General features: G+C 42.1%; 1 protein-coding gene across 4 annotated transcripts in view; it reads right to left on the minus strand.

Moving 5' to 3' along the window:
* The window catches only part of dgkh (diacylglycerol kinase, eta), a 502,553-nt gene that overhangs the window by 172,925 nt on the left and 310,629 nt on the right, over positions 1 to 18,999 (minus strand). For all 4 annotated transcript variants that reach the window (XM_063051189.1, XM_063051190.1, XM_063051191.1 and 1 more), the window contains 2 exons: positions 15,109 to 15,215; positions 1,998 to 2,123 (listed from right to left, as the gene is read on the minus strand). In XM_063051189.1, the coding sequence (XP_062907259.1) occupies positions 1,998 to 2,123; positions 15,109 to 15,215 (233 nt within the window). The remainder of the gene's footprint in view (positions 1 to 1,997; positions 2,124 to 15,108; positions 15,216 to 18,999) is intronic.

The raw sequence follows: 18,999 nt of genomic DNA on the forward strand, positions 1-18,999 counted from the left end.
ACCTCTCATCTTAAACCGATCTTCTCTAGTTCTTGATTCCCCCATCCCTGGAAAAAGGACTGAGCATTCATCCCTTTCTAACGCCAAATGTTGCGGATTTGGTCCATATTCTCTCAGGAATGCCTGTTGTCTGGCACTCCCAGAATAACCATATTTTTATGGTGTTATACTAATTTGCTTCAATTGGATCATGGATTGCTTGCCACCTTAATGCAAACATAAAATGGTGACGGACTTCTGTGGGCAAATGAATTCAGTTCCTTCAGTGATGCAACCAAAGGATTTTAGTGATGTCAAATATCACCCATCTGTGGAAGAGTCATGAGACCCACACAGGCAAGATCAGAAACCTGAAAACAAAGAGCCAGAATAGAACCAAGTTTCCCGGGATCCCAGGGATTGCCTAGGTCACCTAGATCCCTTTGCATCTTCATTCTACAGAGCGATGCTCTACCGATGCTCACAGTATCAATATAATGGATTATTCAACTTCTTCCTGCATAATATCCATTTGCATATACCCTGACACTCTCAGGATAACCTCACTGAATCTACTTATATCCCTTTATAGTCTCCTTAAGTCCTCTTCCCAAATTAATGATTACTGAGCATCATCCAATTGGTAATAAGCATCTTACATGGCTTCCACTTGGAGAGGTAGGGTGTGAACATACTAGGTTAGCAACAAAATATGCCTGAGTGCAGGGTATTTGGAGTTAAGAGGCAGTTGAGGATACCCTGAAAAATACCTTCTGATGGTAAAGTGATAGAAAAGTGGCAAGGTGAAACTAATCTAACTTTACACAGAATCCTTCTAGAAAGCACGTGGTGAAGGCATTTATCCTGTTGCTTACGCTCCTTTGCATTCTAGAAACAAGTGAGATACCATATTTAAACAACACCAGAGCCCTTGTAGCCACTGTCTTCCGATGTAAATTTTCCTGCACCAATGTTGAATTTTGCATTGCAACTTCACAACATATGCCAGTGATATTAAACCTGATCCAGATTATTGTAGAGCTCAACCCACTAGGAATGTATTTCAGGAAGTGAGCATCCAGGACTGGATACATACTTCATAACATTGTGATAATCACTGTCATACTGCACCTCCACTGAGCAGCTTTGTGACTATTAGTGTTCCAGGTGTGGCTCACCAATCTTTTTCAACCTCATTTCACCTCATCCCAGTCTGTCCTGTCTCCCATCACCATTTCCTAAAAACAGAGGCTGAAGGGTCAAATGATTGAAGTGTTTGGAACAGTATAGAGAGGGTTACACAGTGAAGATCTTTCCACGTGAGGCTGCCTAAAGCAACCAATAAAGGAATACTGTTACATGAATTCTGCATAAATCTCTTGCTCTGTTTGGTAAAGTGAAACTAGAGGAAATGGAGTTGGGACAAAATCACAAATAGATGTAGAAGATATATGAACAGAAAGACATGATACAGTTTATAGGATGTAAGGATATAAGATTATAAGAAGCATTGATAGGTGGATCATCAAAATCTTTTTTCCCCATGGTGGGGAGATCAAAATGAAGAGGGCATAGGTTTAAGGTGAGTGAAGGAGCATTAAAAGAGACCATAGGGGTATTGTTTCGTTTCCACAGAGAGTGGCTGATATCTGAAATACACTGCTTAAGGAGGTGGTAGGACCATATACATCACTACTTTCAGACAGGCCTTTCGGCATTCACTAGAACGACATAAGGCATAGAAGGTTGCAATCCTAACACTGCGATGGGTATGAATGGGCAAGAAGTTCGCCATGGTCTTGATGGGCAAAAAGCTTGTTTCTCTGCTGTACAACTCATACAACTCTAATACATTGATGGATATGATGAGGCTTGATGATCATAACAGCATGTTTCTGTGTTGTAAATCAAATGAAACTACACAACACTTTTTTTTATGGAGCATCTGAACATCATATGGTTTCAATTCACTGTTCAATCTTACCACAGCAGCAAAAAGAACAAGTTAAACCACTTACCATGGCTTTACACCAGAGACATCTCCAGTCCTGTAGGCGGAGTACACTGCCACACGTCTTGTCACAGACAGCACACTTGGCACTAACAGGTAGGTTACCTTCAAGCCACTGGTGAGGCATGGCAATCTGTACACATGAAACAAAACACTAACTCATTTTACACTTCTCCAAAAGCAGAGCAGTAGATATTAACAGTGCAAAAAGGATGATGATCCACAAGATTTAGATGTCCCATTGGGGATATCTTATTTTTTCTCTCTCTCTTCACAAACCTCATTACTAGCTCCAGTTACCTGTGATGGGGTTTGTGAAGACAGAGAGAAAATAAGACATGATCCTTCATCTCCTTTATCAGCCCAATTCAAATGAGATCCAGGGTTAATTTCAGGATATTTGAGCATCAGCATTCAGTGAGGAAGTGTATCTTGCCTATTCCTCCCAAATTAGTAATTCACTGCAAAAATCAAACTGCTGGAAGACCTCAGTGGGTTGAGCAGCATCTGCGGGGGTGCGAGAGAAGAACAGCCAATGTTCGAGGTGAGACTCTGCATCAGACTGGAATGTCAACAAATCCTCTTCCTCCCTCCCCCACCCCCACAGATGCTGCTCGACTGGTTCTTCTCCTCCAGAAGTTAGCAGCAATATTCTCTAGTATCCCCATTCCTCAAAGCTGCCCCAGCTTTTAGAGCAACGGTCACTGCTTCCATGCAAATGAATGTAGCCCAGTCAGGTAAAGCTGCACTGAAAAATGAATGTATTCAATTATTTCAGCTGCTTTCATGACAAGTCAGCAGTTTGCTCACCTGCCCTACACCTCCTCCCTTACCACTATTCAGGGCCTTAAACAGTCCTTCCAGGTGAGGCAACACTTCACCTGTGATTATGTTGGGGTCATCTACTGTATCCAATGCTCCCGGCGTGGCCTCCTGTATATGAGTGTGACCCGACGTAGATTGAGAGACAACTTCATCGAGCACCTACGTTCCATCCACCACTGAAAGCCGGATCTCCCAGTGACCACCCATTTCATTTCTTTTTCCCATTCCCATTTCTACTTCGACATGTCAGTCCATGGCCGCCTCTACTGCCACGATGGCACTCAGGTTGGGGGAGTAACACCTCAATTCCATCTGGATAGCCTCCAACTTCTCCAACTCCCGGTAATTGCACTGCCCTCTGCTCCTCTTCTTCACCATTCCCCATTCCTGCTGCCCTCTCTCACCTTATCTCCTTACCTGCTCTTTGCTGCTCTTCCCCCTTCCCTTTCTTCCACGGATATTGAACCCTTGAACACTACCTCACTTTTTAAATATATATTATTTGTTTTTTGCACAATTGAAGAAACGTCAATATATTTCAAAGTCAGGATGGTATGTGGTTGTAGGGAAACTTCCAATTGGTAGTGTTCCAATGCTTTTACTACCTTTGTCTTTCTAGAAGTCATGGGTTTGGAAGATGAGTTGCTACACTGCATTCTGAACAAATTGTGACTATTGTGCATCAGAGGTGGAGTGAATGAATGCTTATGGATAGGGTGCCTATAGTAAAGCAGAAAAACTGGATTTCCTTATACCGTGCTGATCAAACTTTTAAGAAACCAAAAGGGAGTTAGAAAATCAATAACTACTCACTAAATCAGAATTTCTAGCCCAACTTTATTGAATCAAAAGACTCAATAAGGTTTTATTAAATAAACAGATATATTATGCATTTAAGAATATGCAGCTCCCCTGACTCACTATTGAGTGGGTTAGGGAGTGGCAGGGAACTGTTAGTGTGCACGTAGCCAACAACACAGCCTTCCAGTATACCTTCATGGAATTTCCTCTATTTAAGGTAAATGCTAAGAGGAAGCAGCTTTATGTCAATCACAGAACCAACAGCATGGAAACAGGCCATTCAGCCCCACTAGTCCATGCTGAGCAGTGGGCACCCTTCCATATTAACCCCATTCCCTGTGAATATTTTTTAAAAATTAGCACCCACACACGGATCTGTTGGGGTCGGTGGTACACGGGAACGTGAGGTATCATGAACGCGGAGAGTTTAACTGGTAGATATAAAAGTAGAATGTGCACATACGAGAGAGGAAACTTTACGTGTTAATTTAGCGAGACGCGGCCACCAGTTGTGAAGGGTGGTTTACTGACATTTCAGGACGCCAGAGTGGGGGCGTGTATACTCATTCGGGGAGCTGCATTTTCGTGTATACGTTTTGCAAGTGTGATGCAAAGGAATACAGCAGGCATCATGACTTCCAGTGCTCAAAAGTGGCAGACTGCGGAGTACATACTCTGCGGTTTTAAGTATGTGCTGTTTAACTGGTACCCCTCTTTTATATTTTGCCTATGGTGGGAGATATGTCAGGGAGAGGTTTTACCCAGATATATCTGTAGGCATGGCACCTCTCGAGGTCGGGCAACATCAGGCCAAGAACCCTGATGAGCCGAGCCAGATGGTGACTCTGATTACGACCATTCATAAGCCCTTCACCCCTGGGGAGAAACAGAGCATTTTATCAAGAGTTGCCCTCCCTTAAAGCCGTCTGTGGGAATTCAGAATTCTGGCGCAAGCTGGAGGAAATGTTTGATATACATGTGTTGTTAAAAGTGAAGTTCCTGAGTAGTATGTGGGACAGTATATAGCTCAGGAGGTGCAGGATAGTACCTGGACAACTACCAGGAACGCCGGCAATGAAGGAAGATATCAGTCTTTTAAAGGGGAAGGGAAGCAGCGGCTGGGGGGAGGTAAAAGTAACTGGGGAACGATAATGGCAGTGATTCAAAGAGCTGATGAGACAGCCACAGATTAAGCAAAACATAAATATCAAGTGTATGAGGAGTATTCTGGGCTGGATAATCCAGGAAGGATGACCAGTTTTCCTGAAAATGATGAAGGAAGGCCTGAGCTCAGCCCACCGGGAAGTTTGCCGGTCTATAGGCATAATGGTGGGGTCGACCTACTCTGCGATAGTTTCATGGGCCTGTGAGAATGACCGAAGGAAGTGCAAGAGATCTCGTAAAGTGGTTATAGTGGTTAAAGTAGCATAATTTACATATTACTATTTAACTATTTATGGTTCTATTACTATTTATTATTTATGGTGCAACTGTAACGAAAACCAAATTCCCCCGGGATCAATAAAGTATGACTATGACTAGTGGATGCAGCTGCTGTGATGTCCCAGCAGCCAGGGTACGAAGCGAGGAATTGCTGGAATAGACGTGGGAGGGTAAAGGAGTTGATATGCTACAGGTGTGGGGCATAGTTGGGGGCAGTGCCTGAAAAAAGGAAAGAAAAACAGGTGAACGTCACAGCAGACACACAACCTCTCACCCCATCGGTGCCCAGTTCGAACAATCTGATTGCCGATTAGATCATAGAGCAAGTACAGATGGCTCCTATGTCAGAAAAAGATGTGGCGGCGGAGCCCACTGGCAGTGCTGGTGACCCGTGGATGTACACAACAGCATTGTTAGGGGGACAGCAATGCACTATGTTAGTGAACACAGGGGTATTGGTATCAATAACTGACCTATCCTTGCCAACAACTGGACAGGCTATTTATATTCGGGGTGTAGGAGGGAAACAGTGAAAGCAGAAAGAAGCGAGTCACAATTACTCGAAATCGAGGGAGTGCAGCGTCTCCATATGATGCCCGATGTATCTCGTTCTGTCGAATAAAGAAGCTGCTTTGTCTCTACCAGTGATTTTCTTTGGTGATTTCATTCACACAACAACACTCTCCACTACTGTATTCACTACCCTGATTAATGAAAGCCAGCATCTCAAAAGTCTTCAAAACCAAGCTATCTACTGGCATTGCCACATTTAATGATCTATGGACCTATATTTCAAGGTCCCTCTGATTCTGTGTTGTCCCTAAGAACCTGCCATTCATGGTATATATTCCAGCTTCATAAGTGCTCTCAAAATGCACCACTTCATATTTGTTTGGATTAAATTCCATCTGCCATTCTTCAGCCATTTTCACTGAAACACTGCTCTCTATCTGCAGTCTAAAACTACTTCCAACATAATCAACAGTTCTGCCATTTTGTGTGACACAGAACATACAACAGTACTGTGCAAGAAAAGGCTCTTCGGCATATGATGTCTGTGCCAAAAACGATCCCAAGTTAATCTGCACATCTGCCTGCATGTGATCTATTCCCTACTGTTCATGCATCTGTCCAAATACCTCTTAAATGCTGCTTTCACAGATGCTTCTAAAAGTTCCCCTGGCAGAACCTTCCAGGCATCTACCCTTCTCTGCATAAAAACTTCCCCTGCACATCTCCTTTATTTTCCCCTCTCGCCATAATGCAATGCCCTCTAGCATTTGATATTTCCATTCTGGAAAAATGACTCTGTCCTTCCTATGAACACACAGTTTTATATACTTCTGTCAGGTGCTGCCTCAGACTCTCATACCCCAGAGAAAACAATCAAAGTTTGTCCAGCTTCTCCTTATAGCTAATACTCTCTAATCTAGACAAAATGCTGGTGAAATGCGTCTGTGGCCTCTACAAAATCTCCACATGCTGCCTGTGTGCAGTGACCAAAACAGCACACAATAATCTAAATGTCACTGAACCAAAGCTATGTATAGCTACAATGCGATTTCTTGACTTTTACACTCAACACCCTGACTGATGAAGTGCTGTACAGCTTTTCTGCCACACGATTTACTTGTGATGCCACTTATAAAGAGAGTTATGAGAGCCGTCTGTACAACAATGTTCCAAAGTGTTCTGCTATTTATTGTATAATTTCCTCTTGCATTTTATTGTATACCTCTCAAAGTGCAACACATCATTCTTATCTGGAATAAACTCTATCTGCCATTTCCAATGTGTCTATATCCTGCTGAATCCTTCGATAATCTTTCTCACGAGCCACAACCTTGCTCTTTTTTTTATGTCATCTGCAAACTTACCAATCAGTTAACTATAAATCATCCAAATCATCTACAGGTATATACACTCAGTTGCCACTTTATAGGTACACCTATACACCTGCTTGTTAACTGCCACCCGAGTAATCCCACAACCCCGATGAACCCTAACCTAATCACAGCAATTTACAGTCTGACTTTGGACTGTGGGAGGAAACTGGAGCACCCGGGGAAAACCCATGCATTCCACGGAGAGGACGTACAGAGACTCCTTACAGGATGGCACCGGAATTGAACTCCGAAATCCTGGACATCCCAAGCTATAATAGCATTGCACTAACTGCTACGATACCATGGTGCCCTATCTAACATGTAACTAATAGATAATTTTAGAAAACATCTAATCAGCCAATCGTGTGGCAGAAACTCAATGCATTAAAAACATACTCACATGGTCAAGACCAAACATCAGAATGGAGAACAAATGTGATCTAAGTAACTTTGACTATGGAGTGATTATTGGTAGCAGACAGGGTGGTTAGAATATCTCAGAAACTGATGATCCCCTGGGGCTTTCACCTAAAACAGGCTCTAGGGTCTACAGGGATGGTGTGAGAAACAAAGCATCCAGAGAGCAGCAGTTCTGTCAGTGAAAACACCTTCGTAATGAGAGGTCAGAGGAGAATGGCCAAAATGACTCAAGCTGAAAGGAAGGCGACAGTAACTCAAATAAACACATGTTACAACAGTGGTGTGCAAAAGACCATCTCTGAACACATATGTGTGAAGTGAATGGGCTATATGAGTAGAAGACCAAGCCAGGTTCCAATCTTTACCTAGTAAATTAGCCACTAAGTGTACATTATAAAGGAGTCCCTGCGTTGATCTTTGCAGCACACTACTAATCATAATATGACACAGCCCTCCAGCGTCATGCTCCCTTCTTCTATGGCCAAGCCAATTTTGAATCCAATCAATTAAGTCACTACGTATCCCATCTACAGTAATTATCTGGATCAGCCTACCACACTAATATTAGGCTCACGTATTTGTAATTTCGAGGGTTTTCCCAGCTGCCTTTCTTGAAGTTTTGAAGACTATGCTTGTTGTTCCCCAGTCATCTAGTAGCTCTTTTGTGCCTAGCAAAGATTTGAAAATCTCAGCCAAAGTCCAAACACTCTCTTCCTTTCAAATGAACAGCTAACAAGAAGCTTAGCGGCCGAATACAGAGTGTATCTGTTCCTTCAGTTCAGCTCAGTACAAAACTCAACAGACAGAGCAAGAGGTTGCATCCACACACATTTGACCTCCAGTGTGAACTGTACTTCTCCAATTAAGAACATATTGCCTTGCACACTATTGTTAGAGAGCAGCTCCCTACACACCTGCTGCCCACCCAACCTAAGTTCTAACAGTATCTGAACTATATGAAATGAACAGTTAACATATGTTTAAAGTTGTATATGATCCTTAGAGACTACATGTTCTATTCAGCTCACAGTAATAATATCCTACCTTAAATTTCCAACAGTATGTATTTTAATAATTTCTTTAATGATAATTGGTGAATTTCAAACACTTGTAAAATATCTAAAGACTGGCACCTCCTTCTCTTCCAAAATTAGATTTTAATTTCTTCTATCATCCATGCGGATGCACAATACTGAATTTATCCCATCAGAAGCTGCTCTTTAAGTCTTGTCCGCCCCTTAACCCTGAAAATGCTTTGTAGTTATCAGAAATATATCGTTTGTCCATTTCAAAATCTCCTATCTTTTGTTTCCTTTCAGAACACACTTGGGAGTGAACTTTGATGTGTTTGAATACTCTGGAGGTAAAGGCTCAAGAATCTTTAGCATTAAGAGCTGGAGTAAGTGGCCCACATGTAGGGATGTGTGCTTGTTTTTACAAAGGCTTCAATGAGAAGGCACAGGTAAAAACAGGTAAGGTTTTATTTTGTTATTCATCCTTAGTCCTTGATTCTGCGCAGGCAGGCAAGATGGTAGTTAGAGCGGTGGAAAGCTCATCCTGCAAGACATGGGAAGTCAGGGAACCTCACAATCTCTCTGCGTGTACTTCCCACAGAAGCGACCACATCTGTGGGAAGTTGACCCAAGCGGAGCTTCTGACAAACCAGGTCAAGAAACTGGAGTTAGATCTGGAGGCAATCAGGACCATCCAGGACACTGAGGGCTCCTTAGATGAGACCTTTACAGAGGTGGTTAGATCAGCAACCATCAGAAGAAGAGATTAGGCTGTCAGTGCAAGGTCCCCTGTGGCCATTCCCCCTTAGATACTGCTGGGAGGAAAGACCTATCAGAAGACAGAGCGGTAGCCAAGTCAGCTGGCTCTGAGGCTCAACAGAGAAGAATACAGTCAGGCAGCAAAACAGTGACAGAAGAGCCAATAGTGAGGGGAACAGACAGAGTTTCTAAGGCTGTGAAAGAGGCACCAACATGGTGTGTTGCTTCCTAAGTGCTGGGGTCGAGGATGTCTCAGAGTGGCTACAAAACATTCTCAAGGGGGAGGGGGAGGATCCAGGCATACAGAGCTTCTGGTGCACATTGGTGTACCTATGTCTTGGCTGGGAGGTTTGCTAGTGCAGCTTAGGAGGGTTTAAACAGCTTGGCCGGGGGATGGGAACCAGAGTACCAATCGGGAAGTGGTGAGACTCAAAAGAAGGTAGATGTTATGCCCAGTATGAACAGACACAGGAGGAGCAAGGTAACAGACACAGTCGGACAGAAGGGTTGAAGTAAAAGTCTTTTAATGCTATAAGCGTTAGGGATATGGGTGATGAAGAACTTGCACCAGTACATGGAACTATGATGCTGTGGCCATAGTAGAGAGTAGGGTCAGAAAAGAACAGGAATGGATGCTTAATGTTCCAGGGTCTTAATCTTTTAGAAAAGATAGAGGAGGTAAATGATGGTGTTGCACATTTAATCTGGGACTATCACAGCTGCACTTTGAGGGGACAAAATGGAAGGCTCATTCACTGAGTCTATATGGGTATAACTCAAAGATAAGAAAGGTGCAATCACTCTGATGGGAATGTACTATAGACCTCTAATAGCCACTGGGACATTGAGGACAGCAGATTGGGGAAAGCTGTAAAAACAGCAGGGCTGTTGTAGTGGGTTACTTCAACCTCCCTAGTGTAGTCTGGGGCCTCCTTAGTGCAAGTTTACACAAGGTAGGATTTGATAGGAGTACCAGGAGAGTTTCTTAAATCAAGTCCACCAAAAGGATGGGTCATACTGGACCTTGTGTTAATGAGCTTAGGCAGGTGACAGACCTTTCAGTAGGAGAATGGTTAGGGAACAGTGGCCACAACTCCTTAAGTTTAAGACAAGGATAAGCATGGACTTTGTGGAAGAGTATTAAATTGGAGCAGCACAAATTAAGAGAATACGAGGCAAGAACTACGGAGAATTAATTGGGATCACCTGTTTTTGGGCAATGTGGAGGGTGTTCAAGGACAACTGCATAGGGTATAGGACAGGAATATTCCAGTCAGAAGAAAGGACATGGATGGCAAGGTCAGGGAACCTTGGATTTCCAAGAGGTGGTAATTTTAGTCAAGAAGAAAAAGGAAATGTATCTAAGGTTTATGAAACTAAAATCAAACAGCCCTTGTGGATTTTTTAAAATGCCAGAAAAAACTCAAAGGGAATTAGGAAAGCCAGGAGGGACCGTGAAAAGTCCTTGGCAAGTAGATTTAAGGTGAATACCAAGTTATTCCATAAATACATCAAGAGCAAGAGGATAACTGGGTAGCAAGTAGGACCTCTCAGGGATAAAGGATTGAACATGTGCTTCAGGGAAGGATTGCAAATGGGGTCCTATATCAATATTTACCAAGGAAGATAGGAAGGTCAATGTGGAGTGTGCTAATTTGCTCGGCCATTTTGAGATAAAGAAGGAGAGAGTGCTACATCTCTTAAAGCAGCGGTCCCCAACCACTGGGCCCTGGACCAGTACCGGGCCGCAAAGCATGTGCTACCAGGCTGTGAGGAAACAATACGATTTGGCGATATAAAACGATATGAGTCAGCTGCACCCTTCCCCTGTCTTACAGAACACAATGAAGAAAGTACAGCAGGGTTGTTTTCTCTAAGAGTTGTGGGGACTAAGGGGAGATCTGATAAAGGTTTATAAGACTATAGAAGGCATAGATGGTGTAGACAGGGAGAATCTTTTACCAGGATTTTTCACAATACCATTAGTTTCAGTGTAATTATGGAGAAGGATAGGACTGGACCCAGGATTGAGATTTTTGAGTGGAGAAAGGCTAACTTTGAGGAGATGCAAAAGGATTTACAAGGAGTGGACTGAGACAATTTGTTTTATGGGAAGGATGTAATAGAGATATGGAGGTCATTTAAAGGTGAAATTTTGGGGGTTCAGAATCTTTATGTTCCTGTTAGGTTGAAAAGAAAAATTAAAAGTTTGAGAGAGCTATGGTTTTCAAGAGATATTGGAAACTTGGTTCGGAAAAAGAGAGGGATCTTCAATAAATATAGGAAGCTTGGAGTTACTGAGATACTCGAGGAATATAAAGAATATAAAAAGAGTCTTAAGAAAGAAATTAGAAAAGCTTAAAGAAGATAAGAGGCTGCTTTGGCAAGTAAGGTGAAAATATATCCAAAGGGTTTCTACAGTTATGTTAGCGGCAAAAGGATAGTGAGGGATAAAATTGGTCCCTTGGAGAATCAGAGTGGACAGCTATGTGTGGAACCAAAAGAGACGGGGGAGATTTTGAACAATTTCTTTTCTTCGGTATTCACTAAGGTGAAGGATATTGATTGTGTAAGGTAAAGGAAACAAGAAGGGTAGTTATGGAAAGTATGACAATTAAAGAAGAGAAAGTACTGGCACTTTTAAGGAATATAAAAGTGGATAAGTCTCCGGGTCCGGACAAGATATTCCCTGGACCCTGAGGGAAGTTAGTGTGGAAATAGCAGGGGCTCTGACAGAAATATTTCAAATGTCATTAGAAATGGGGATGGTGCCGGAGGATTGGCGTATTGCTCATGTGGTTCCATTGTTTAAAAAGGATTCTAAGAGTAAACCTAGCAATTATCGGTCTGTGAATTTGACGTCAGTGGTGGGTAAATTTATGGAAAGTATTCTTACAGATGGTATATATAATTATCTAGATAGACAGGGTCTGATTAGGAACAGTCAACCTGGATTTGTGCGTGGAAGGTCATGTTTGACAAATCTTATTGATTTTTTTGTGAGGTTACTAAGAAAGTTGACGAGGGTATAGCGGTGGATGTTGTCTATATGGACTTCGGTAAGGCCTTTTACAAGGTTCCACACGGAAGGTTAGTTAGGAAGGTTCAATCGTTAGGCATTAATATGGAAGTATAAAATGGATTCAGCAGTGGCTAGATGGGAGACGCCAGAGAGTAGTGGTGGATAACTGTGTGTCAGATTGGAGGAGGGGGTATGTAGCGGTGTGCCTCAGGGATCTGTACTGGGTCCAATGTTGTTTGTCATATATACTAATGATCTGGATGATGGGGTGGTAAATTGGATTAGTAAGTATGCAGATGATACTAAGATAGGTGGTGTTGTGGATGACGAGGTAGGTTTTCAAAGCTTGCAGAGAGATTTAGGACAGTTAGAAGACTGGGCTGAAAAGATGGCAGATGAAGTTTAATGCTGATAAATGTGAGGTGCTACATTTTGGTAGGACTAATCAAAATAGGACATACATGGTAAATGGTAGGGCATTGAAGAATGCTGTAGAACAGAGGGATCTAGGAATAACGGCGCATAATTCCCTGAAGGGGTAATCTCATGTGGATAGGGTGGTGAAGAAAGCTTTTGGTATGCTGGCCTTTATTAATCAGAGCATTGAGTACAGGAGTTGGGATGTAACGTTGAAATTATATAGGGCATTGGTAAGGCAAAATTTGGAGTATTGTGTACAATTCTGATCACCGAATTATAGGAAAGATGTCAATAAAATTGAGAAAGTACAGAGGAGGTTTACTAAAATGGTGCCTGGGTTTCATCTCCTAAGTTATAGAGAAAGGTTGAACAAGTTAGGTCTTTATTCTTTGGAGCGTAGAAGGTTGAGGGGGGACTTGATAGAGGTGTTTAAAATTGTGAGGGGGATTGATAGAGTTGACATGGATAGGCTTTTTCCATTGAGAGCGGGGAAGATTCAAACAAGAGGACATGAGTTGAGAGTTAAAGGACAAAAGTTTAGGGGTAACATGAGGGGGAACTTCTTTACTCAGAGAGTGGTAGCTGTGTGGAATGAGCTTCCAGCAGAAGTGGTTGAGGCAGGTACGATGTTGTCATTTAAAGTTAAATTGGATAGATATATGGACAGGAAAGGAATGGAGGGTTATGGGCTGAGTGCAGGTCGGTGGGACTAGGTGAGAGTAAGAGTTTGGCATGGACTAGAAGGGCCGAGATGGCCTGTTTCCGAGCTGTAATTGTTATATGGTTATATAGGATTGACCTTTCTAATACCAGAGGGCATGCATTTACAGTGAGAGGGGGCATGCTCAAAGGAGATGAGCAGGGCATGATTTTTGTAATATATACACAGAGAGTAATGTGTTCCTGGAATGCACTGCCTGTCTACAATAGAGGCATTCAACAGACTTTTAGATAGCCACATGAAGGTGTAGGAAATGGAACACTGTGGACATAGTGTTGGCAGAAGGGATTAATTTAGTTGGGCATTTGATTACTACTTAATTAATAGGGTGGGCTGAGGGGCCAGTCCCTGTGTTGTACTTTTCTAAGGGCAACGGGTTGGTTTAATTGGGTTTGCTGTTAAAGTACTGAGGGGCTGAACTAGATTCTATCACTGATGCATGGAAGAATGCACCTCAGGAAAAGGTTATATTAACCTGAGAAATACAGCAAAAGTTTTGGTAAATGATGATTTTATTAACATTTCAAAGAGATTAAAGAAAATTGAAAGAATGGATATCAGTGGAGGAGTCAGGAATCAGTGAATACAATCAAAACATTCAATCCAGACTATTAAGGAGTTAAGAGTGACAAGGGTGATAAAAAGTTTATACTCTGCTTCACAAAGATGCTGGGATAAATGCTAATCTTACATCTGAGATTGATAGAATTCAGTTAACTAAATACAGAAAGAAATGCGCCTATATAACCTGGTCTTAAATGTTAAAGCTGAGTGTAGAGTAATAGGCAAATAACATGGAAAGGAAGATGCCATTTCCCTCCAAACATTTATTGGTGTTTCTACAAGACTGAGACAGTAAGTATTTAATATTTGATCCATCTTGTCCAGTTCCTTATGATTAGTGCAAGTTAGAATAACTAAGAGGTACAACATAAATAATGTATGCCATTAACATTAATTCTTCCCCGGCCCCTCATCATTACAGACAATGTTCTACTTCAAACATTCCCAACAATCTTTCTGCTCATCATCACAGGCATCAAGTTCATTGCATTAACTAAATAAAGTCCTTTTTATGGATCCTCATTCTTCACCTCAGTTGGATTCCCTTTACACTGATCTCAATGGGTCACTCCAATCTTGTTGTTATCCTTTGCCTCTTGAAGACGTGTGGTTGAGGTCTGGAACAAACTAACCACACATTCTTTGCAAGGAAGCATTGTATAAACTCATGTTTGTTAAGTAAACACTTGATTGAGTTCTTCACGGTGTTAAAAAGATGGATTAGATCAACGCCAAACTATTCAAAAGCAAAGACAGAAAACACACCTACCTATAAGAAAACCTTCGGCAAATATGACTAATTAATTCTAGGTTCAATTTTAATTGCAAGTCTGAGATTTTTGTTAATCACGGATATTAAAGGACAGGGAGAAAGGCAGATTTAAAAAGCTAGATGACATATTAACTGCAATGTCACAGATAGAGAGAAGTGGCTTTCAGGGGTTAACATAATAACAGGACAGACTATGTTCTGGATCTGTACATTTAAAATTATTTACAAATAAGCTTTAATTTCAGTGGAAGTGGTTAAATCCCTGATGGTAGTTTTATATTCCTACTTGTTTGGTGTATTGATTGAGGAGCAACTATTGATCAGTGCTTCTGCTTGAGGACATGCTACAGGGAACACTAAATTTACCCTCTAACCTTAGCTTGCTTTTTAATTCATTTACAATAGTGTCCATGATCATGGTGGTGGCATTGTTACTTGTATTGGTGTTTATTCTTGAGCCCTTCGTACCTACCCCATCCTCATCCTCGATTATATCTTTCCCTATAGATGCCAGGGTTGTCCACTTGCAATTGTTGATTGCCCTCACAGCACATCTCTTGTGGGCCTTGAACTTACACACTGCAAAAGAGACAAAGAACACCAAAAATACATCATGTCGTACATTCCATAATATTTTGGTCAATACTTTGCTTAAAGTCAACCCACCCACTAGATTGGTTACAAAGGTTTCAGATTTAAACCAGCAAAACTGAGTATATTTGGTATCAACCTGCTTTGTGCAACCCTCTTGACGTTAGTAGCAAAGCACAAAATCTTAGTAAAACAACTTAAAGCAGTGTAAGAAAGCACTGAGCTACTCCCAATAACAGTGCATAACAGACATGTAGGGCTGCGGAGAACAGACATAAAATAATAAGTAATTCACACATTCCAGGTCCCATCAGCAAACTGTAGTGGGATTGGCATCGACAGTACTGAAACTGAGTAGAAGGAATTCTAAACTACAGCTCACTTGCCCACAGGACTTTTCATGTTTTAGCAGCAGAGTGCCCAGGCTGCATAATCCTGTAGTTAGCTTTCTCTTAGTTGTTGTTCTTTTCACACCTTGTGACAGATTGGGTGGCAACCTTGCTATTTCTTCAAATCCTTGCTTTCAAATCCTTTACTCACTCTTCCTTCAGTTAGTCCTGACGAAGGGTCTCGGCCTCAAACGTCGACTGCGCCTCTTCCTATGGATGCTGCTTGGCCTGCTGCGTTCACCAGCAACTTTGATGTATGTTGCTATTTCTTCATCATTCTGTCTGATTTTTACAAGGTTGAGTTGCAAGCTTGATGCTCAACCCACCACAGATGGGAAATTCTGTAAGGAGCTGGTTAGATGCAAACCCAGGACCACTTGAAGCCCGGTGCGGATGACACTACGCCACCGGCCGGTGTTGCTCTTAGTTACTTATAGCAAGAACCCTCCTGCACTTGTCTGGATGGAGTGGGTCTTAGGGGACAAACCTCAGTAGCCCACAATACGTGCTAAATCTCAGCAACGTTTGCAAATGACCTGAAAAACCAGGAAGCCAGGGGCTCAGTGTTAGCACAACCTTGAACTTGATTATCATTGGCTTGTTTGTCTTACGAATGCTGCAGGAACCAAGAGATCCAGTTTACAGTTCATGGCTCACAGCTGAGTCTCAGGTGCCAGGACACAGCAACAATGAAGCTTAAAGAGTTTAAAGCTGTGCAGCAGAGACTGGTTTTTCTCTTGTGATGCAGCATCAAGGCACTGAAATACCTGCCAGGAGCTTTGATACTACTCCAGCTATGTTCAGACAATAGTTGTTCATGGTAACTCTGCAAAACTGATCAGCCTACAATGCAGCATTTGTCCCTTAGGGAATATAACTACAATCTCAGGTCAACATGGTTGACTTAACTGTCCTTTGCAGAGACATGGCAAGCCACATATATAAAAGACTATTCGATATATGATCAACAGTTTAGGAACAACTACACTCCTACAACTATCAGATTCTTGAACTGATCTAAATAACACTAATCCTACACACCAATATAGACCAAACTACAGACCATCTCTCATACTACTATGGACCTTTTTTTTGCTCTAATGTCTTGTTTTGAACAATTTTTTTTCACTGTCTTCTATAATTTATGTTCCATGCATTGTGAGTCGCCATGCTTGTTATGCTGCTACAAGCAAGATTTTCATTGTAGCTGTACCTCACCACACTTGTACATATGACAAGTATGAGCAGTTGGAACACACTAATTTTCAGAGCAATGGCTGCTCAGAACCCAATTTCCGATATTCTCTCTGCCTTTGTCTCTCTTCCGAAACTGATCGCTGGTCAAATTCCTGGCTCAGGATTACATGCTGTCTGTTGTAACTGTGCAATGCTTCTTGAGACATATTAAAAAGCACAAAGATGATATATATATATGTAAATTTTTCAACAATGCTCAGCAATACCATCTCAAGGCATGGTTAATTAAAAACATTTGGCCAGCAACACCCAAGAAGAAATAAAAATGCAGTTCGATCTTAATTACACATATGGAATGCTGGTGGGGAAGGGGAGGGATTCTACAAGTGATTTTTCAATATACTCTTGCCTGCTAATAACCAATATTCCACTGAATGCATGTGCGAGTTGAGGTTGGAGTAAAAATGGAGAACTTATTTAACGCCTCAACCCTGTATAGTTGGCATTATTGACCATTACAAGCTGGCCTCCAAGCTGATCGCCAAACTTCGCCAGCTTGGTATCAGCTTATCCCTCTGCAACTGGGCCTTGGACTTTCTGACTAACAGACCCCAATCAGTTAAGTTAGACAACCTCTCTTCCTCCACTCTCACCCTGAACACCGGCGTGCCTCAAGGCTGTGTGCTGAGCCCTCTTCTGTACTCCTTTTTCACCTATGACTGTGTTCCTGTACCTGGTTCTAACTCCATAATCAAGTTTGCAGACAACACCATGGTGGTTGGCCTGATCAGAGGGGATGATGAGACGGCCTTCAGGGATGAGGTCCAGCACCTGGCCGCGTGGTGTGCCGACAACAACCTGGCCCTTAACACCCAGAAGACCAAGGAGATCATTGTGGACTTCAGGCATGCTAGGAGCCACACTCACGTTCTCATCTACGTCAACGGAGCTGTAGTGGAGCGTGTATCAAGCTTCAAATTCCTTGGTATCCACATTTCCTGATCAAAAAGGCAACAGCGCCTTTATTTCCTGCGGAGCATCAAGAAAGCTCACCTCTGTCCCAGGATACGGACGGATTTTTACCACTGTACCATTAACAGCATACTCACCAACTGCATCTCGGTGTGGTATGGCAATTGTCCCGTATCGGACCGCAAAGCACTCCAGCGTGTGGTGAGAACTGCCCAGCGGATTATCAGCACCCAATTGCCCACCATTGAGAACATCTACCATAAACGTTGCCTGGGCAGGGCGAAAAGCATTATCAAGGATGCATCTCACCTTAACCATGGACTTTTTACTCTCCTCCCATCTGGTAGGCGCTACAGGAGCCTCCACTCCTGCACCAGCAGGCACAAGAAGAGCTTCTTCGCTGAGGCTGTGACCCTGCTGAACCTCACATCACAGAGCTAAGCAGTATTGCATCTGTATTGTACTGTCTCAGTAGTTTTATGTGCTGTAGTACTTGCTTTTTATTCGCAGTTATTTTGTAAATAACACTATTCTTTACATTTCTGGTCAGATGCTAACTGCATTTCATTGGCTTTGTACCTGTACTCCACACAATGACAATAAAGTTGAATCTAATCTAATCTAATCTAATCTACACAAGGTCACTCCCTTGCAGTGGTTATATAACATGAGCTAAAACCGATGCTAACCATAACTGAAATATTCTTAATGACTTGATGGAAGATACAAAGATGCACATGATAGTGTTGTGCTCCAACAAGCACAGAGCAAATTAATTAAAGTGCAAAAGTTTGGATAAAGCGGATACACAGCAAGAATACCGATAGATACCAGATTCCTCTTTTGGTAAAATCCAGAACAAGATGGCTAGTGAGTTGTTAGAAGGAGCGGCAGTATCATAAAACTGGAACTAAATCATCAAAGGGTCATGTCAGGAAGCATCTCTCACACAGTGAAAATTCAGGAGCCTACCTGCAAACACACATTCACCAAAAGAAAATGGTGCTGATGGCCAACTGACCTTTTCAAAATAAATAAGCATGGAATGAAACTTTGCAGTAAAGGTCAGCACAATCTAACTGCACAAAGTATTAGTCTTGAAGATTTACATGGGCTATTCCTGTTCCAATATTTGCAAAGCTCTGAAAATTCACAAAGCAACACCCCACCCCATGTGCAAATATACCTTGCAGACAAACAAGATGATCAAAATG

This window comes from Mobula hypostoma, chromosome 6 (assembly GCF_963921235.1).
Source record: "Mobula hypostoma chromosome 6, sMobHyp1.1, whole genome shotgun sequence".
NCBI classification, from domain to species: domain Eukaryota; kingdom Metazoa; phylum Chordata; class Chondrichthyes; order Myliobatiformes; family Myliobatidae; genus Mobula; species Mobula hypostoma.